The sequence below is a fragment of the Falco cherrug genome, chromosome 2, assembly GCF_023634085.1.
Source record: "Falco cherrug isolate bFalChe1 chromosome 2, bFalChe1.pri, whole genome shotgun sequence".
NCBI lineage: Eukaryota > Metazoa > Chordata > Aves > Falconiformes > Falconidae > Falco > Falco cherrug.
In genome coordinates this window covers 11,900,435-11,922,242 of record NC_073698.1, presented here as the reverse complement: position 1 = coordinate 11,922,242, position 21,808 = coordinate 11,900,435, and the positions used below count along the sequence as shown (strand labels likewise).

The 21,808-nt window shown below is 42.1% G+C and overlaps 1 protein-coding gene across 8 annotated transcripts in view; it reads left to right on the top strand.

The window, feature by feature from the left end:
* The first annotated feature begins 4,163 nt into the window (after positions 1-4,163).
* Positions 4,164-21,808, top strand: part of SLC36A4 (solute carrier family 36 member 4) — a 108,094-nt gene continuing 90,449 nt past the window's right edge. For 7 of the 8 annotated variants that reach the window (XR_008730881.1, XR_008730880.1, XM_055701948.1 and 4 more), the window contains exons 1-5: positions 4,164-4,305; positions 17,514-17,637; positions 18,411-18,501; positions 19,587-19,675; positions 20,993-21,088. Coding sequence is in view for 6 of the 8 variants with exons in the window: in XM_055701948.1 (XP_055557923.1) it covers positions 4,278-4,305; positions 17,514-17,637; positions 18,411-18,501; positions 19,587-19,675; positions 20,993-21,088 (428 nt within the window). In the remaining 2 variants the exon portion in view is untranslated. Of the gene's footprint in view, positions 4,306-4,752; positions 5,416-17,513; positions 17,638-18,410; positions 18,502-19,586; positions 19,676-20,992; positions 21,089-21,808 lie in introns of those variants that run through there. The other variant, XM_027798969.2, reaches the window with a different exon arrangement.

Sequence of the window (21,808 nt, the reverse complement as noted above, 5' to 3'; positions counted from 1 at the left end):
TCCTTTATACGGTCAAGCGCTAGTCTAGCTAGCCTCATCGCCTCCTTCGCCTTATCCAGTCCCATCAGTGCCTGAGCTTCGGTTCGAAAATAGGGTCCTAAACCCATCAGCTCCTGTAGAGTAGCCCCATGCAGCGGGTCCCCTGGCTGTCTAACCACTGCTATCGATTCCTGACAAGCAGCCTGCCAATGAGCGTTAAACAGCAGCTGCTGATGTTGGCTCAAGATTAACTTCATTATACTGCGTATGTCACTCGGGAGTAAGATATTAGTTCCCCAAATATAATCTAACATTTGCCTGGTGGGTTCCCCTTTCAAACCTGACTCACTCACCGTAGCCCGTAGCTGAGTTAATAACTTCCAATCTAAGTTAGTGAGAGAAACCGTGATATTCCCCTGCGCATCTGGCTGTGAATATGTGACCGGGAAAGCCTCATGCACGATTCCCGCGGCAAAATCGCGTTCACCCTCAAGCATAGCGCTTTCTGCTATCTGCTTCCAGACCTTTTGCCTATTTTGGGCAACCCGAAGACATTCTGCAAAAGGATTCGTACATTCCCTACTCTCTACCGGGTTTTTACGCTCTAGTTCCTCGCTTACGTCATCATTCCCCGACGGAGGGGCTGAGGGATTCGAAGAGGGCGGCGACGGGAAGGGCGACTGGTCCCCCCTCCCCGCAGTCCCGTGTTGAACCGTCAGCGAACGCGCCGAGGGAGGCAGCGGGCAGTCGGGGGGGGAAGCCGATTCCCCCTGCCGCGTGGCTATTGCAGTCCCGCTTGCAACTCCCAGTCGCTCAGAGGCAGCAGCAGCCGCTCTCTGTTCGGCTCGATGTTGCAAAAGGGCATTAGTGACAGCCTGCCACGGTTTCATCAGTTTTTTGGCAGTTTTATTGTCGACTATTACTTCGGCAGACAGCGTTTCCCCATAATTACGCCACTCTGCAGGCTCGAAAACCGTATCCGGATTCCCAAAATGACCCCTCGCTACCCCATACGCTAATAACCCGGGTAATTCCTTTTTACAATCTATGCCCCGAACGCTCCGCTTTTCTAAAAAGCATTTGAGCAAATCGTACGTCGCTTGTCTCTCCATACCGTCCTCAGCGCTGTTGCAGCCTTTGCGAGACTTCGGCGACGCGTGGCCGGCGGGACCCTCTGTAGGCGCTCCCGGGCGCGGGGACTGTGCCCTTCCGCCTCCCGCGCTGCTTTCAGCACCGGTACCCGATCTCCCTCGACTCGTGGCTCGCAGGTTCAGCCCTCTCTAGGGTCCCTGTTCGGGCGCCATTTGTCGCGACGGAGGGAAGACACAGTCACTCAATATGAGTGATCAGCAGGCTTCGTTTATTGTGCCTTACAGTCACCTTTTAGGCCTTGTTATAATTAGCTCATACATATTACAAAAGTTAAGCTCATTATTGGTTAGTTGCCTAAATACCAAGCCCGCCCCTAGTTTCTCTTCTGTAGTTATCGGTTCCCACCTGCAACATTCTTTTCCCACCGCAATCTTCCTGTTATTGTGTAACAAGAACAGCCAAGGACAGTGTATTTTTGCTTTACTTCAGATAAGCTGAGAGCGATGTGCATTTTTGTCCAGCCGGCTGGACTATGTCTATGTGACCTTTTTCAGCTAGTCCGTTATCCACAGGTATTGCGCTCCATCTGGCCTTGCTCTGAACCAACAAAAATAACATGAGTTAAAGCCATGATTTCCAACAGGCAAGCTGTATATGCTATTTTGAATATGAAGCCTAGGGTACATAAGCATTTGGTGACTGCAGCATTCACATCATGAAGTAATTTTGCATCGATGGATGGATGACTAGAATTTAACCAGATGTTTGCATTAAAGCAAATCTTCACCAAACAGGAACCAAATGCATATTACAAACTCATGACTATCCATCACATTATAGTATCACCTAAGTTTTTTGAATATTCGTTGATCACCACTAGTTACTGAGATACTTGATATCAGGTTTTGGAGGACATTAGAAAAATCTCTCTGAACACATAACAAACCTCCTTCTGGAAGAAGGAACTTTGACGCAAATAGTGGCAAGTAGTAGAAACAAATGTTCTTCCATTGGGTAGGATGTGAAATAAAGATGTATTACAACCTTAATGTCTTCAACATTTATGTGGGATTTACTGTGAGACAAATCCTGAGGTGCAATGACAAGGTAGAAGGAATGAAGACTCCTAACTTAATATGTTTTGAATATACATTAATGACCTGATATGTTTTTCTGAACAAACTCTGGCATTGTTAGAAACAATGGAGAATACAGAATATCCATTAATATAAAGAAAATACACATACACTGTGCAAAGGCTTGAAACAAACATTGTAATTAGTGAGTTGGTTTCTTAAATCAATAACCTGCAGTCACAGATTGCCTACTGAGAACCCTTTTCCAAAATAAATTTAAGGAAACCAATAGCTCACGCACACGGCTCATTTTTTAAATGTAAGTTTGGAGAAGTACCGTAACCTGAAATAAACATATATTTGACAATTGAAAATGAATGCTTTCCCCATTGGAACTTATTCACTGTAGATAAATGAATTAATGAAGCATGTCTGAAGATGACTGAATCTTCTGAGGCTTCAGAAGATTCTTGCATTTCTCCTGTGCAGAAAAAAGTCAAATTATTTTATCATACATTCCCATTGCAAACTAACAAACAAAAAAGTTCTCTTTTAGGAATCCAACAGATGGAAACTTTATTACTTAAGTCAAATCAGCCATAGATACAGGCAGAACCTTGAAAGTTTTGATGACAAAATAGATAGGTTATTCTGGGAGCGACTAGCCTGAAAGATGGGTTAAAGGGTGCATGACAGGTTAGTAGAAGATAAGTCTCTAAGTGTTCAAAATTCACGGTAGACTAAGCTTGCAAGGAGAAAGTTCTATTGAAGGTTGATTCTTTTAGACTGTAACAGTACAACTTCAGTTGAAAATCCAACAGTGTAACTTCAGTGGAAAATCCTCTGGAGCATTATGTCTTACTTTAAGATAGGACAACATTCTTTCCCTTCTTTCCCCCCTCCAACAACCCTATATTAGGATGTTCAAACAGTGAAAATAGTAAGTTCAGGAATTATAGGAGCTTTTATTGTACAAGTCTAAAATACTTAATTTCAGAGGAAAGGTTTAGAGAGTAAGGATTCTGAGCATCACTTTAGAGTGGCCTGGAGCTCTGATTATGGTTTTCATTACAGAGTACAGCAGAAATCTATTTTAGCGCCTTGATATATTTGATTTCCAAAGATTAAAAATCTAAGGAAATACAGAAAATAGTATTTTCTTTTAACATGGATAAGAACATTTACTTCTAAGCAGAGGACTTCGAAATCCATGCTGCTTCACGTTGTTTCACTATGTGCATTTCCCTCATGTTTATTTTGCTTGTTGGTGAAGCTGTTAAGAAATATTCTCACCTACAAGAGCGCACAGAGAAGATGCAGTGTTACTGTGGAATCCACAGAAAGTGGACATCAGTTTCAGGCAGTAATCTGTAATGAAACGATTAGTTACCCATGACACTTCAAAGGTTGATCCATCATTACCGCTGATTCTCACATGTCCTTTTGAATAGTTGTTTCAAATGGGGAAAAACATTTGAACTCCTTGAAGCTGACTGGCTTCCAGGAGGCCGAGCTGCAAATCACTGACAAGCCGAGCTGTGTCAAGCACTGCTGAACTCTTGACTCCCACCCTTCTTTTCACTCTTTGCTTATTAATTACTGCCCTGTGCTTCCAATGCCCTGTCCAAAGCCATGCCCAGGCCTGCTGCTGGCGGTGGGGGCTGGAGCTCCTGCACGCCATGGCGCGGGAGCCGCGCAGGGCCACGGCGGCACGGCCAGGCCCGGGTGCCCCCGAGGCAGCGGGCAGCTCTGCGGAGAGCGAGGCCTGAGGCGGCCGGGGGGCGCCGCCATGTCGTGAGGCAGACCTGCGGCACCTGCCGCACGCAGGGGCGGGCCGTGTTCGCGCCCATGAGGCGGCTCAGGCATTGTACAGTGCGGATGCTTAAGGGGGTTCCTGTGCCAGCGAACGAAGGAAAGCACGGGCCATAAACCGGGATGCATCACAGAGCCGCCATAACACACCCAGCCTGGAGGACCCACGCCCACCCTGCCGCGCGCAGGTCTTGTCTTTCCGCCTGGTATCTATGGTTCGCTCCGGCGAGGCGCGGCCCGTCGGGCAGGGCGCATGCGCCGCGCCGTTACCGGCCGGCTCCACAGTGGCGGAAGGGCGAGCGGAGAGCCGGCGGGGAGATGGACGGCGTCGGCAAGGAGGAGCTGGGTGAGGCGTGCCGTGCGGCCCGGCGGCGGGAGCAGCCGAGGGGCAGCGGCGTAGCGGCTCGCCGCGGGGTAGAGAGGAGGCGGGGTGGGCGTGAAGAGCGGCCGGCCAACTCCCCCCCCCCCCCTCCCCTCGGAGCGGAATGGTCCGGCCCACGGGGGGATGCGCTGCAGCCCTCAGCGCATCGAGGCGGGAGGGATAAACCATCCCGCCTGGGGGAGGGGTGGGCCCACTCGTAACAGCCCTCCGCGTCAGGCGGCGGCGGCCGGGGCCTCCGGAGCGCACGGCGCCGGGGCGGGTGATGAGGGCCTGGCGCCTCGAAGCCGGCCCGGTCGCACCTGGGGCCAGGCGGCGCGGAGGGACCGCGGGGCCTTTCCTCCTGCCGCGGCCTCCTCGGGGAGGGGGACCCGGCCGGGGTCTGCGGGCAGCGGGGGCGGGGGGTGGGCAGGTCCAGCCCCGCCTGGCAGACCCCGCCGCGCCGGGCGGCCGGGCCGGCCCCTGAGGGCCTCAGCCGCACCTGGCGGGCTCTCGGGTTCAGTGGGAACTCAGAGGCCTGCATAGAACTTTGTGGAAATACTTTCTCTTCGCACGTTTGGTGATGCTTTTATCTACGGTGGAAAGCAGAGGCGGTTTTTTTCTGTTGCTTCTTCGTGGTTTGTCGTCCACCCCGCCCCAGCGTGTGTGTGGATGCATTAGCAGTGTTTATTGCAGATTAGTCTTCGGACCTTTAAATCTGACTGTGGGAGGGCATATACACGTTCACCTCTTAATTCGTCTGTCTGTAGATGGATGACTCGTAGCAGGTGTCGTCATAAAGCATAGCTTATTCTGGGCTGGACTGGGCAGGCTGAAAATCTTATCTCAAAGCAGTGTTCCACTGTAATCTGAAGAATTTGGCCTGTCCAGTGGTAATGATGGCAAGCAGGAGTCGTGCTTCCGATTTTATTGTCCCAGGGCAGATCCATCTTGCAATGGGAGATTGCCACCTCCTGAGCAAAAGTGGTAGAAATAAAAATTATTATTTTTTTTTTTTTCCCTAAGGTTCTCAGAACCCTTAGAACCAGAATTTTTTATGGGAGTAACCGTTTAAAAATACAGATCAGCCAGCACCTGGTAAGATTTCAACAGAGCCAAACCGTGTAAAAAAAATCTGAGTACTTAATAAAACTTAAGTCTTACCTATGTTTGTCACTTGAAAGTATGTTAATCCTGTAGGAATGTGTGGCTTGGTCTAGACAGGATAGTGGATTATTTAAGACTAACATCTTTCCAAACAAATGATCTGTTGTGGGCTGGGGTAAAAGTGCTTCTCTGAAAGTGTGTAATAAACTATGGAGACCTGTGTACGCTTTGGTTTAATAACTCAAGTGTCTTGGTTTATTAACCTTCTGGATTTGACAGTTATGATGCAAAAGCAAACAGTTCTTCCTGCTTCCTGAGTGGCATGATTCACTTTTGTTTAGAAAGTTGTTCTCAAGATTAATAAATTCCACCATAAAGCAGAATAAATCTACTTTATTAAGTTACAGTCTGTAATGGAGAGGAAATAAATGACATGAAGTTATATTTTCCCATGAAAAAAGCAGAATGATTCAAATAACTGCACCAAGCGTAGCTTTGAAGCTCTTGAAAAACAACAAAAGCTAATGCAAACTTTTACTATTCTGGAAAATGTATTTAATAGACATTTTTAAACCAGATGAGTTTTGCTTTTTAATTTTCATTCTGAAAAATATATTTAGTAGCAAAAAAAGGAGTGTTTTTTGTTTGTTCTTGTGTCTCTTGTATTCAGTAGGAATTGTGGTAGTAGAAAATAAAAAGGGAGCTCACTTGTGTATGGTTGAATGGGATTATCTGTTACATCCCCCTTGAACTTGAAAAATGTACAGAAGTTTATAAATCTGGACCTGTATGCTCCTAGCACTATTATACATAGTCATATTGTGTTGATTGTATTTTCTTTGGTGGTTGTGGAGGCATGTGACTGAGTAACGTGGCAGATCCTGCCAAATTCACATGTGATTCGTGGATGATGGTGTACTTTCCAGTTTGATGCCTTCTGGAGACATGCTGGGAAGGTTTATTTGTAGGCTGAAGTTTGGGGAGTGGAGAAACAGGTATTTCTTTCTGTGGTTGAGGGAGTAACAGTGTTCTGGGGTGAACTGCTTACTGAACCAGTTGTAAATTCTGAAAATAATTAGCGGCAGTGTTTTCTTTGTAACTAAATTTTTCCTGAGAGTCCTGGTTCAGAACACTGAATTGAAAAGTGTTAAGATGATAAAACTGACTATCTGTAAATTGAATGCCATTTCTGGGAATACCAAGCTTTTCATGTTGTCACAGTTGTGGTTGCCGCCCGATACTGATGTGTTCTCTGTGTTATGCTGTAGTGATGTCTCCTTGACTGTGTCTGCTGTTCAGAGACTCAATCACTAATCTTGTCCCTTAAGAGCAGCCACAGGCTTGGTTAGGTGACAGAAGCTCTGGGTATGCCCTCTAGATCATGAATATAGCATTCTATAGCCTGTGAGAAAATACTAGCATAAAACCACATTTTAGGCTAATGTAAAGGTTATGTGGTTCTGATTTTTTTCTTTTATACAGCAGGCAAAACAGCTGCTTATTAAATTGAGTCTATACCCCTATTGCAGAGACACTGTGTCACACTTTTAAAATAAAAAAATTTCACAGGACTGCAAATCTTGTGCTGCGTTTCTGCACAATAACATGCTAACGCAGCCAGAAGCTGACTGAGCAGTGAAGTATCTACAAGACCCCCTTTGCCTACTGCTTTTTTTCAGGTGTTTAATATACATGTGAGGTGGTGGTCCAACAAGACCTGTATGTTCCTTTTCCCATAAATGAGTAAAAACAGCTGGTGTAAACAACTATAAGCTATATCTTGTCCTCCAAATCTTTTCATGCTTATATGTCAAATCCAGTTCTCTCTGTTTGGTGCTACTGACTTCAAAACCCTCAAGGAAAAAAAAAACGTATCATATTGCAATATTTGATTTGGAAAAGGGGTTTTAGATAGGAGGTTGGGGGGTGACCTTTTCTGAAGGAACAATGGAAGATGGTATTTGGCTTTGTTTTTAATATCTCCTTAGCCTTTAACTTGCTATGCAGCCCTAGCAAACTGCTTCACCCTTTTGTCGCTGTTTCTCCCATAAAATGAAAATGATGGAGATTAGTTTTATCCCTTGTGGTGTTAAGAGGTTCAGTTAATTTCGGAAGTGTTAATTGCTCGAGCAGTATAGAAAAATTAACTAAAGTTCTCAGTGAAAATTCATTTCTTTGCAGAGCTTTTGAACCTAAAGATTACTTGAATATGCTATAAAAGCTTTAGAATTAAGGACATTTACTAACAGCTCAAAGGTTTCTTTGGCATTATGTCCATAAATGTTGGCAAGATGCTGGGTATTTCTAAGAGATAGAAAATGACACTTGAAGATACAAAAAGAGTGGAAATAGTGGTGATAACAATTGAAACGCTACAGATTTAATCTCATTATGTAACTAGTGATTGACTAGTGATTGGAATTGGTCAGGTGTTTTTGAGGATACAATGTTGACATTTATGCGTGCTTATAGTGTGAGGCGTAATGAATGTCTCTCTCCAGTAGGTTAAGGAATCAGTTTAACATTGCCGTGGTAATTCTGGGAAAAGCTGAAATGCATTTCGTGTTGCCTTGCTTGATAGTAGTAGTACTTGCGGAGCTTTTTGGCATCCTGCTTACGTGGGTGTCCACAGAAGAAAGTGGAAACAATGACAGATATTTAAAGAACTGTTAAAGACAATCGTAAGACAACATTTGGTCGGAAAAGATTTTTGTGGTACGAGGAGAAAAGGAATTCGTAGTAGCTGAGGGAAAGACGGTGCTGAAAATTGGCTGGTACTTTGGCTAAGTACAAACAAAAGGGTGTGTAGAAGTGAATTTCCAAAGTCTTAGTTGTGCTGAATAAAGATGAAGCAGAATTTTCAGTGAGTACTGTGACTGAGGACTGGAGTGGATCATTAATAGCGTATGGTGTTTGGACACGGTCTGGACAGCTTGGTGGAGCATGGACCTAAGGTAGGCTGAGGTGTGCTCTGCACTGTATGCTTTGTGAGACAGCAGGAAGCCAACTTCACCTCTGACGCAGGTATGGCATGCATATGCTGTTCTTGTAGCTGGAGTGTGAGATCACGTTTAAACTGCACATACTGAACCTTCCTAGGAAGGAATCAAAGTGAATGTGTGTATTCTGTGCTGATATTCTGGCAGTGATTGTGGTGTGATTTCCAGAATAGTTAATTTCAGGCTTGGTCTAAGTAGCTACTCTTCTGCTTTGTGGGGCAGGGAAAGCTCAAGCTTTCTTGCCTGGTGTGCTCTAGACTACAAGTTTGGACCCATTAAACTCAGGTGACATAAAAACATGTCACTGTGAGCATGGACTGTGCAGTGGGGATGTAGCCACAGTATTCCAACAGTGGAGATGGATTATCAAATGAAAACCCACACTTAGAAAGGCGCATGATCCAAACCTCGTGCTGTGTCTTAGTACCATTACTGTTAATGGATCCACGTTTTAGGCCAAAGCTATACACCAGTCATGGGATAAGGGAGGAATGATGGGGAATAGAGGCAATTCAGGGGCATTTATGTGGCTAGAATAGAGACCTTACAGCATTGCTGAGTATTTGATGTAATACAGTATTTCAGGGGAACCTGTAGTAAGTGTAGTTATCGCAATATGAGTTGGTGCTGATTGCTATTACCTGTGTTTTAAAACTCTTTTATGGAATTTATTTTCACATGAGCTATTATGTTAGAATAGGACCAGCAAACTGCCAGCCTGGGTGTACAGATAGGAAGTGGATATTCTGAGATCGAATTTAAGCTATTTCTAAGAACATGGGTGAACAGTCAATCTAATCTACTCCTGTTGCCCAGGACTGGTACGCTAAAGGATGGTTGAAGACGTTAAAAGGTACTGTTATCATGGTTATGTACTGGTCCCACAAGACAAAAAATGTACATAATTTGATGTAGATTTGAAAGGGTTATATTGTTCTGTGGAGTTTTACAGGCGTAGAGTTCCACTGGGTGCTTGGTCTAAAATAACGTTCTTTCACTCTGTATTCAATTTCTTCAGAAGTAGTCTTGGATTTCTACTGTTTTTTCTGCTGACCTGCAAATATATTTTAGAGGCAAGAGATTTAGTCTGTAGCGGTACACAGAACTTCTCAAGACTTACTATGACCTATATACATAAATGACATAAAACATTAATTTGTGTTGTATGGGGTAAGATATTACAATAGTAATGTCTTTATTGCTGTCTACATTAAATTAAAATTTGTTGCTTTGAATCTTGTTTTTTTATTAAAATAATTTCTTTTTTTCCAGGCATACACTCAGACAAATAATTGTCTACATCATAACGGTTAAAATAAATGCCTCTCATCTGGTAGAAAAGGCCAGTCATAGAACATAATTAACTAAGCCTCCTACTGTGCTCCAGTTGTGTGCAATTTTGGTGCTGTTGTGATCAGCTACCACCTCAGGGAAAAGCGGATGGCAGTGATCTTGGAGCTTTGGAAGGCCTGGTTGTATTTTTGAGATATATTAAATTAACTTTTTTTTCTTTTGAGGATTATCGGTTTGATCAGCATTTTAGAAGTACAGCAGTGTGGTAAACTAATAGCAGTAAAATCAGTTACACAATGCAAATACTTTGCAGTGAAGGTTGGCAAAGATTGTATCTGTAAAAATAAACATATTCAAATGTTTATTTTAATTGAATTCAGCTTTAAAAAGTTTTTTAGTGGCACTTTCTTTCTCTGTGGCCAAGTAGACCCATTTTCAATGTTTAAGTAAGGTGAAGTCCTCCCTACTCTCTGGAACAGCTGGTACTATATTCTTCACATAAGGAAATTCCCTCTAAAAACATTGTTTTGACACTTAATTGGCTTGACATGTGAATGTTGTCTGGCTTCTTCCACTTAGCTGTGTTTGAAAGAAGCATAGTTTAAAAAATCCCAAGATCCTGCTATCCTAGTAACCCTTACTGACATTCAAGTCTCCGTTCATATCAACCTGTAGACCAATGATGATGGACAGGTTAGCATGATGTGTAATGAAAGCAGAATGTAGGTAACTGTAGTGTGTTGTAGAAGGTCGTAATGGGTGCAGAAAATGTTCAGTTCTTGCATATAGTGACTACAGAATAGCAGCTACTCCTTCCAAATAGGAGGTTCCATCGTATTGGGACTCAAGTTTTCTATGAAATGTGTTGCCTTGTACATTGAGCCACTTTGTAAACAAAACTTTAATGTGGTCTTCAGAGTGAATAGTTTTTATGATACATTGCCTTTCTGTCCTTATCAGTGGTAGCTCATGGCTTTCAGCTGGGAAGGCAATTGAGTATGAAACTGAGATGTTCTATTGCGTAAGTGACACTAATAAAATAGCAGAATAGTGTGGGGAAACATAACTAAAAAAATATGTAGCTTATACCTCCCTAGGACTTGGAAATAAATATTCAAACCACCGTGATAAATGTATTTGCACACCATTTTTTCCCTGGAAGGATGGTCAGGTACTTAGCTTAAGCCACTTGGATAAAAAAGTGGGGATATATTAAAATCCCTGTTGCCTTCCTTTCTGGTTAAGATGATGGTGTAGTGTGGAACACCTTGTGGTGAAGAAGGAGCACAACTATGCTTGAAGTGGTCTGAAGTTGGAATAAGAAAATACGCTGAGTGCACCTGCTGACAGTTGTTTTTCTCAGTTGTGAGGTTGTGTGCTGTGCTGTAGTTCAGAGAGCTCCACTCCGATTTTTGGCAGTTTTATGGCTCTTCCTGAATCTCGTCAATGAATCGTGAGATGGCAGACTGGCTGGACAAAAGTTCAAGTACAAGAACCAAAAGGCGTAAGGAGAAGTTACAAAGAAGATTTTAATAGACATTTGTACTTTATGCAGAAAAAATGAATAGTTACGAGACTGAGAAGGAATGTAATGTCATGGAGGTAAATGCACAAGGGTGAAAATAATCGAACCATAAGTATTTTATGTGTGATTTCGAATTGGAGATAATTTAGTGGATCTAGCAGAGAGTGAAAAGATGAAAAAGAGGAACCTGTTGTAAAAGGTTGTGTGTGCTTGAAGATCATTTATATGGGAAATCATTTAAGTGAAAGCTCAAGAAACAGCATGAGGACAAAATATTCCATCACAAAAATCCAAGCCCAGTAAAGGTTAGCGTATGCAACTCATGCATCGCAATAGTTTTTCTTATGGAGGGTTACTTTTACTCACTGTGTTCCAGCAGTATATGATTGGAAATGCAAAGTCTCTCCTCCTGTGAATTTTAAAAAAGGACTATTACGATACTGTTGTTAGCTTAGGAAGTGGCATAAAATTGCACCATATGTGGATTTCCTCTGTTCAGATTTCATGAGATAGTACCCACCTGGAGTACTGCATCCAGCGCTGGGGTCCCCAACACAAGTCCAGAGGTGGGCCCTGAAAATGGCCAGAGGCTGGAGCACCTCTCCTATAAAGCCAGGCTGAGCGAGTTGGGGTTGTGCAGCCTGGAGAAGAGAAGGCTCCAGGGAGGTCTCATTGTGGCCTTTCAGTACTTCAAGGGGGCTTCTAAGAAGGATGGAGAGAGACTTTTTGCCAGGGCCTGTAGTGAGAGGAGAAGTGGGAATGACTTTAAACTGAAAGAAGGTAGATTTAGATCAGATATTAGGAAGAAATTCTTCACTGTGAGGGTGGTGAGACACTGGCCCAGGCTGCCCAGAGCAGCTGTGGGTGCCCCATCCCTGGCAGGGCTCAAGGCCAGGCTGGACGGGGCTGGGAGCGACCTGGGCTGGTGGAAGGTCCCTGCCTGTGGCAGGGGGCTTGGAACTAGATGATCTTTAAAGGCCATAAACCTTTTAAGGTTTATATTGACTACAGGTATGGACCGAAAGAAAACTTTGCGTAGGACCCCTTCTGGTGGCAAAGCTGGTTATCTTTCTTTTGGGTCAGTATAGTGGGTCACGTGGTTGGGTGCAATGTTAGGAGTAAATTGTGTGGTGAAAATTCTGTGTGAAATATACTTCCTAAAAGCTGCATCATGCTCATGTAGGTATCTCCTTAAAACTCAAATTTACTATTACCAGTAGCAAGCAGAGTAGTAGTCTACTACCCAAGTGTCCTGCTGTTTCTCCAGGAGGTGTCCCTGTAAAGCACAGTGGTTACTGGTATTTCAGATGGCAAAGGATTTTTTTCCCCCACAAGAATTAATGTCTTGGAAGTGGTGAAATATTCAAGACAGTGTGTATGGTATGAAGGCTGGAGAGGCAGGAACAGGCTCATCGGTTGGAGGAGAGGCTGGCTTTTTGGAGTGGATTGCTGGTGTAAATCTTTTAGTGTGAGCTTTCTTCCTGCCTCTTTGAGAATGCTTATGCTTTCACTAATGCCGTTGTCTCAGTCCTGAACGAAGATCGGGATGTAAGTCAAATGAGGAAGAAATGAAGAAAAGGGGTGATGGTCAGACATTCAGTCTCATAGGTGAAGAGGCTGGCTTCTCTCTGAGTGATGGTTCAGTCTGGAAAGACAGCATCTCCTCCATTTCTTGGGTTATCTGTCATCCTGGTTATCATGGTCTTCCATGACAAGTAACAGTGAATTTAAGGAAAATGGGACAGTATGCATTGTCTGACCTGCATGTATCTTCATTCTGTTCCATTAATTCTTACATCCAGAAATGCTTTGCTTTTTGTCATAATCAGTCAGCTGTTGTGTGGGACAAATGAGCTTATGGCTCAAGATCAGAGGTAAAGCTAACCAGGGCAATGGAATGGTGAGTGTCTGCTACAGACCACCAAGTCAGGAGGAAGAGGTGGATGAAACAACTGGAAGAAGCCTTCTGTGCACAGGTCCTGGTTGTCATGGGGGACTTTTACCACCTAATTCCTCCCAGGGATGCCATATGTTAGGGCCTAAGGAATTGAGGATTTTTTTGGAGTGCTTGTAGGATGATTTCTTTCATGCAAGTGCTCAATGAGCCAGCTAGGGAAAATGTGTTCCTGGTTCTGCTGCTCACGAGTATGGAAGATGGTGGATGGCAGCCTTGCTGCGGTGACAACGGGTGATGAAACTGAAGATCCTGAAAGTAAGGAAGACAAGTTCCAGATTAAAGTACACTCCATGAGGACGAACTTATGCATGTTCAGGTCATCTTGGTCAAGAGCGTAGTAAGAGTATAGTAAATGTTTTCCACTCTACTGTTACAAAATAAATAGAACAAAAATAAGAACTAGATTTTGTGTATCTCTAATTTACACAGAGAAGAAAACTTTTTTTTAATGATGTAACATAGAATTTACATAGATGCTTGCATTAGTTTCTAAATAGCTACTAGTTTATTTTCCTGCCAGAGTAGAACCCAGAAAAAATCAGTGTGTTTTGCCAGTCTGATTGTGCTGTTCTTTGGTGACGAAGTTCTTTGACAGTGTCTGATGGAATACCAATAACTAGGAAAAATAGACTTGTATGTGAACTTCTTTGAAAGTTCTCTGAATATCTCTAAAATTTCTCTGTTGAAGGTTTTGATACTGAAATCTTGTTCTGTGGTGCTTTAAATTTTTGTTTGTTCGTTTGAAGATGTGAATGAAACCTACCAGTTATTGTAAGTATGTGTATTTTGCTTTGGGCTTCTTTGGTACGGTGTTTCACATGTGTGTTTGGAGTTTGCTGAAGCAATCAGGACTGGTATTTACATAGATTACAGAATAAACAAAACCCATAAAACCACTCAAAAGCAATCTTACTTAAGGACAGCTTGCTTTGAAGCAGTCCTTCAGTAAGCTACAAAACTACTTCACAGGAAAAGTTAGAAATGACAAATGTTTAAAAAAAACCCCAACTTAAAAAAAACTTAACACGGTGAACTGAGGAGGATTAGATTGCAAACTCTTCAGGGCAGAGGCTGTTTTCTTATGTTTCCATAGTTGCTTAGCAGTTCTAGACATGACAAGTTAAGTAATGATGAGAGCTTGGATAGCGATAACAATAACCCCTACATGTCTAGATGGCTTTTGGTGTGGGCAGAAGAATTTAGGAGGGAAAGAATAGCTTGTTTTAGAAAAATTCCTATTACTTCAGAAATGAGGGAAATGCTTGAGTATGTCTAATCCATTCCTAGAGGACTACCTTTGCAATCAGAAGAAGGGTTGGGAAGCTGGATGGAAAGTAAAATGGGATTTCTATAAAATTCAAGAGTCTTGAGTGTGATGTGGTTGCCTGGTAAACAGTGTGGAAGTATGTGTATACCTAACGAGTCGGTAGCAGGCTGGAATGGAGGAAGAGAAATTCACTTTTCTCTCTTGACGTCTGTTGTGGATGGTCACCAGTGCTGTTTGTCCTAAGAGTTGTGTCAATCCCATCACGCTGCTAAATAGGAACCTCATTGCTGCATGTTGTCATTATTGTTTAGCATTACAAACAGCATCCTACAAAACTGGAAAAGTAATTTAACGATGGTTTATTTCCTATGTTGTTGAATCTCATGTGATCACAGATTTTGCACACTTGTAGTTTTGCTTGTTCCTAGTGACAACACTTCAGATCGTTAGACTCAATATTTTGAAAAAATGAAAATGAGCCTTATCACTTGCCCACTGGGTAAAACTTCCAGCATTGGCACTTGGCTTCCTCTGCCCCCTCTGAGGACAGACTTTTTTACTCCAGTACTAGGGTATGCAGGTCTTGGTGAGCGTGGAATGATCTCAGCAGTGGCTCAGAGCTGGGAGAGGGGGGTTGTAGCATCCTCGAGAACTAGTCAGCACAGTGCTGTGGGTGTAGCGGGAGGGAACTTCTTTGCTGACCCTACTTTTGATCAGTTCATGGACTATATGCCATGCAGTGACAGATGACTCAGTCTTGACTTGTATAATTAGAATATCACTGAGTATGAACGTGCTTTACAGTGTACTTTATGACTGAGTCTCTGACCTCTGTTTTTGCTCTCCGCTGGGCATTCTTGCTTCTGACAAGTGCTTTCATTACTGGCTTTCAACTTCATTGACAGCAAATTCAGATGACCCTTTGCTGTTTTCAGGAGAGTTTGAGCTATATGCTTTTAATTTCAGTAACCTGGATAAGCTGCCTTCTGCTTTATAGTATGTATTACACTTGTTCTGCAGTTCTTCTGTGGAAACTCCTCTTGCTTGGGATTGTCTACAGTGCCCTGCTGATGGGTCAGACAGCTTCAGGGTTTCATAAGAACCTTAACGAGTTGTTGAATGGCTGTGGTGGGTTGACTCTGGCTGGTGGCCAGGTGCCCCCCCCAAAGCTGTTCTGTCCCCTCGGCTGGGTGGGGAGGGGGATACAAGGAAAGCTCTTGGGTGAAGATAAGGACAGAGTGATTGCTCACCAGTTACTGTCATGGGTAAAACAGACACGACTTGGGGGAGATAAATTAACTTATTGCCAATTAAACAGAGTAAGATAATGAGAAATAACCCCAAATCTAAAAAGCGCCTTCCCCCCACCCCTCCCTTCTTCCCAGGCTCAGCTTCACTGCCGGCACCTCTGCTCCCACCGCTGCGCTGAGGAACGGGGCTGGGGTCGGCTGAAATCTGCCCGGCCCTGCCCCGGGGGGCTGCGGGGCTGCTGCTCGCCCCTCCCGGCCCCCCTCGCTGCCGCCGCTGTTCCCCCCCGCGGGGGTTTTTCCCCTTCTCAGCCCCTTCTCCCCGCGGCGCTGCCCCCGCGGCTGCGGGGCTCGGCCTCGGCCAGCGGCGGGCCCGGCCTGGAGCCGGGGGGCAGCGGCTCTGCCGGCCGGGGGGAGCTGCCCGCGGCACCGACGCCCGGGCACGCAGCCCCGGTACACTGGCTGGTTTTTCCGTCTTCGGTATTTCCTGTCTGGTTCTGTGTGTGTATCTTTCCACAGGAAGTACAAATTTTGATCAGATTGACCATAATAACTCCCCCAAATAAAACCCGTATTTGGCAGGTTCATATCTATGGACTTTAAAGATGTCAGTTGACCGTACCTTCTGTTAAATGTATTTCCTGTTTCCCTGGCGTTACAGATTTCACAGCTATTCAGTTAGCATCTCTATTTTCCTTACAAAATATATAAGATTAGTCCGGTTAAGTTATTTAATGGTCATTCAAACTATAAAATATTTTTGCTTGCTGAACTGTGAAGCATGCTTTAATGCACCCAATATCTTTTGTGGTATTCTTCAGTGTTTTCAGAGTTCCCTAAATAATGCCTTAATTCCGTAAGGTGTGCTCTTGCTTGCTTAGAAATACTCAGTAATACTTTATTTTTTTTTAAATAGAAAATGTTAGATTTGTAGGGATTTCTTTTTTTGGTGAAATTGATGACAGTTGACACTTACCAGTATATTTTTTGAATGGATACTGTGGTAGGCAAGTGAAAGGTGAATAATCTTTTTTCTCTTGGCAGAATTTGTTTTGCTTAACTGTAATAATTTTAAAAATGGTTATAATTTGACCAACATTAAACTGGCATAAGCTGTTCGTTTTGCCTGAAAGGCACTTTTATTCACTGCTGGCTGCTTGCTGTTGCTTGGCGCTGTTATTTAGCAGGGCAGTGGAATTGCATTTGTTGGCTGTGGTGGCAGTTCATGCTACTTTAAAACGTTCATGAAATTGCAGCTTTCAAAGCATGCAGCCTAATTTCTTTATGTTGGTTCTCCCACTGTCCCCACTGACTGGGGACATCTTCTGTGGTACCTGTCTTACCTGTCCATTTTGGGATGGATGACTCTGGGGAGTGCCCTTGCTCAGCCCTGATTAGAGTAGACTAAATGCTTAGTTTTGCAGTAGCTAATGGTGAGTAAGATGAATCTCATCTTTTTGGAACAATGGATGACTTTTCTGTTGTGCTTTGTTGTATTAACTTGCAAAATGATCTAAACCATCAACATTTTGATGATAAAGAGTTGTTTTTCTTAATGAAAAAGTGTAGTGTTTTCCCATAATAATAATAATGATATGGATAATGAGATGGTGTGCCACTTCATTTATAGAGAGACTTTCCTGTGGGAACTTGTGCTGTGTGTTATCTATCTGCCTGAGTCAGATTTATAGTTAGGAGCACATGTAAACCTTATGGCATGGGAAGTTTTCATCGTGTTTCTACTTCATAAACTTCTAAAGTATGTTTCTAATGGTAATGTGGTGCTAACTCTGTTGTACAGACATGGAAGTAATGAAGCCTTTAATTGATGAACAAAATTCAGATGGCATCTCAGATGAAGAGCATGAAAACAATTTCCTGCCAGTTGAGAAGCATTACCAGCTTGTTAATGAAGAAGGCATTACGTATGTATTACTCTTAAGTATTAGCTTGTTAAAATTTGTTGCCTCTGACTTGTTTCTCATGAGTAGAACTCTTAGGGGGTTTTCTTGCACCTGCAGTACAATTTTGTGGTTATACATCAGGACTTCACATGGTTCTGGCAAAAAACAGCCCACATTGCGTAGGTTGTCTGTTCTTTGGAAGCTAACAATGTACTGGTCATAAAATATTCCAGGGTGCTCATTTGTGAAGTGATTGGGTCACTGTTCAAAATAGGTTCTGATTTCTTTATGAAAAAATAAAATCAACTTCACATGCCTTTGGAAGTGATCTGTTAAAGTTTAGTTAGAAGAACTTGCAAAGGTTTGGGTTTGGTTTTTTTTTTGGTGTTTTTGTTTTTTTTGATAAAGCTCTGGCTGTCAGACCTGTGTTTTCTGGTAATTGTTTTGAATGTTACTGTTTCTAAAATAGCATTGATGAAATTTGGTGATTTTGACTCTGAGGCAAGAGGACAAGAAAATTGCACAGAAAATAACCTTTCACAAGCTGGAGGAAGGAACTGAAGATATAACTTGGATGTAGTATTTGAATGAGCTTGCATGTAAAGATAAGAACATCATTTGAATGTGCTGGACATTCTTTAAAGTAGCTGGACCACTTCAAAGTAGTTGAAGCTCACAATTTATCCCTTTTATCAGGAAATGACAGAGGGTGTGGCTTTTTTTGCCCTTTTTTTTTTTTTTTGATTGCTGCCCCCCCCCCCCCAATGTGACTCTTTTCTTTTTTTTATCCTCAGGTTTATACAAACACTTACACACCTCCTCAAGGGAAACATTGGAACTGGGCTTCTTGGTCTTCCTCTTGCACTAAAAAATGCTGGCATTGTGGTAAGAATTCAGTTATTTTTCACAGATTAGAAAAATTATCTAGAAAGATCTACAGATATGTGCCTGGCCTGAAAAAATAGTGTCTTGATACTTTTTTTGTTTGTCACTACCAACTTCAACAGTCATGTTCCCTTCTTTCCTCTTTAGTTAGTACTGAAGATGGAGATTTTTTTTTTTTTTTTGTTACTACTTCAGCCTGAAGACTTTTTAGCATGTGTTATATTTTTCCTTAGCCAAAGTGTTTTAGTCTGGCAAACCCAAACACTTTGTCAGAAAAAAAAGATTTTTATTCACTCTGACTCCTATGATGTCTCATGGGAATTGTTATTATGGGGTTGTCTTATCTTTGCCCAGACTTCTCTAGAGCCAGGCTGTTTGTCCTAGGATGCAGCATCAGCTTGCTAAATCAATCTTGTGTTTCTGCAGAAACAGGGTGTAGCACAGCTTGTTTATACCAGGCAGCAAACAATGCATTTCCTAAGGCAAGGTAAATTTAATCAGGTGAATTTTTCACCTTACAAAAGCAAGTACCTTCTGTGAAAACTTTTGGTCAGAGCTCTACCCTGAAACAAATTATTTAATTTGAAAATTATCTAGAACTTCTGTAGTAGAAGTTATCAGTGCTGTGTTTTGGGTTTGGTTTTTTTTTTTTTTAATATACTGCAGATCAAGTCTTATTAATGTAAGGGAAAGAAACTTTCATTGTTGTTGCCACTTTAAAATGGTTCAAACCACTGTTTTGAATTGTGCAGTATGTGCAGTCTTCTCTCTTGACAATTTTTTTTGACAATATCTTAAGCTGTTAGAGGAGTGAAGTTGTTTATGCTGATTTGGTATATATGGCTTGATCGCCCTGGAGTAACCTTCTGTCAAGTAGTGAACTAAAAGTAGGGAACGCCATAAAACTCAGCAGCAAATCCTCTGAGGGGAAAGGAATCCAGATGTGTAAATTTTAAAATTATTAATTTATTTGTTGCAGTGTGAAATTTTTGCATGTACAGATTTTCCCTCAGGATATTTTCATGAAAAATTCTGTTTATCTCCTGTGTCCTTTTTCTTTTTCTTTTATTTTTTCTCTATACCAGATTGGACCAATCAGCCTTGTGTTCATAGGAGTTGTATCTGTTCATTGTATGCACATCTTGGTACGTTGCAGCCACTGTCTATGTCAGAGGTAAATGTGGAGCTATTCATTCTGTTGCTGAGTTTGAGTATTATTTTTTTGTTTTTCTATTTTGATTTTTGGCTTAATGAATGTCTTGATGCTGTAGCAGTTTCTTCTCTTCAGTTCAGAACCTTGTACTTGAAAGAAACAACACTCAAATTCTTATTGTGCAACTATAAATGATAGCTATGCTTTGTGCAATACTGTTTTAATACATTGAAAAATTATTTGTTCTCTGCTTATACACAAAATGAAGTTGTTTTAACTTGTGTTGCCCAGTATCCTGGTCCTTGTCTCTGCTGACAGCTAACCAAGTCTTTCTCATTGCAGTTTTAATTGCTTAGCTTCAGTCTGTTAGTCCGTCTTTATCTTAATAGCTTTCTTCATTGCTTTTGAATTCTCATTGTTTTGAAAAGTGTCCAATTTATAAATACCCAGGTTTTGAATTCTTTATAAGAGTAAAAGATAAACTGAGAAATGCTGTGAATACTTTCATGATTATATGTGAGCTCGGTCTCTTTGGATTGTGACAACTTGATTCTTCAAAATTGTAGTGCTGAAGGAATGTGTTAAAGTGATGGCAGTGAGCAGATGAACACTAGATACTCCTCCAAGTGAGATGTACAATACCAGGGGGAAGCAGTTACTCAGTTTGACTGATAGAGTATTTTGATTAACAGTGACTTTTATTGAACACTTTTATCTTACTGTCAGGTGGTAAAGAGAAGCAGTGGGAATGTCTTGTATTTAAAAAGTGCAATGAAGTTTTTGAACTGAGTAGAAACACAAAACAGTTCATGTCCCTGTAGCTGGAAAAACTGTCTATCAGTTTAATGTGATATTGTACTGTGAAGGCATCCTGTCATTCCTGAAGTCTTTGCTTTTTCCTTTGTAGTCTTGAATGGCCTTTTAAGATGTATATAAAATTAACATCACTGAAACAATTTGATTGACTGCTTGTCCAGGAAGATCTGTTGAATCCTGTTGAAGTTCTTTGTGACTTGTAGATTTGAGATTACTTAAGATATTATAAGAACCTGATCTTGGATTAGAAACTTGTGACCAAGAAACTTGTTTTGTAAGAAACTGATTTAGTACTGTTGAACTAGGGGGAAGCCACATCGTGGTTGACATGCTTGCAGAGTGCTGAATAGCCCTTCCTGGGGAAAGAAGCCCAAACCATACCTCTAAAATTCAGCAGCTGCACAATGGTGCCAGAGATGATTACTTACTATAATCCTGGGAGGCCACCAGCGTTTTCAATGCGGGGATCTAGGCTCTCATAGTTTCTGGTAACTCCGTTCTTTCTTCACTCTTCAATTTCAGGATGAAAAAATCCTCGCTGGGGTATAGCGATACAGTTAGTTACGCCATGGAGGTGGGGCCCGTGACTGCTCTTCAGAAACGAGCTTCTTGGGGACGGTAAATTTGCATTAGAATTTAATTTAATAAATTTGTTATTAAAAAATAATGGCTACACCTGGAATGGTTAGGAGATTTCCTTTTCACTAAGATGCTACCTACATGATGAATGTGTTCTCCATGCCTGAAATACTCTGATGCAGTGTTATTTGTTCTTTCCTGCAGCCAGCTAGTAGCAGTGACATGGGAGGATTTGCGGAATGTCTCTCTCTGTTAGGCATTTCAATTTTCAGGTCTACGAGAGCTGTGAAGGAAAGAATTCTGTTTAGTAATGTGGGAAGAGATGTGGTAAAACCAGAAATGCGTTTTGTATTGCTTAATGTAGTGCAGTAATTTAAGTTTTCATTCTGTTTTGCCATAAGCACATTTCTCTGCATCACAGTTCACTCTTTAAATAGATTGACGCTGCAGATGTTAATTACTTCAATATGTTTATTCTGAGAGGAGGCAAAGAAAGTATTTGATTCCTGTTTAAATATAGCATACAAATAATGGAGAAGTATTTACTATATTTCACAATAAGGATATGTGGACATTAATAACTTGTTGTCTCTCTTAAAGTCTTAATTCCTTTTTTAAAAAAGGCCACTATTTTTTCTTTGCATTTGTTGCTGTATAGCTGTTTATGGAGTTTATTGTATGACTGCACAGTAGTGAAACTCAGAAACTGAGACGTGTTGTTCAATGTTAAAGTGGTTGTTTTCCACACTTGAGGAAGAA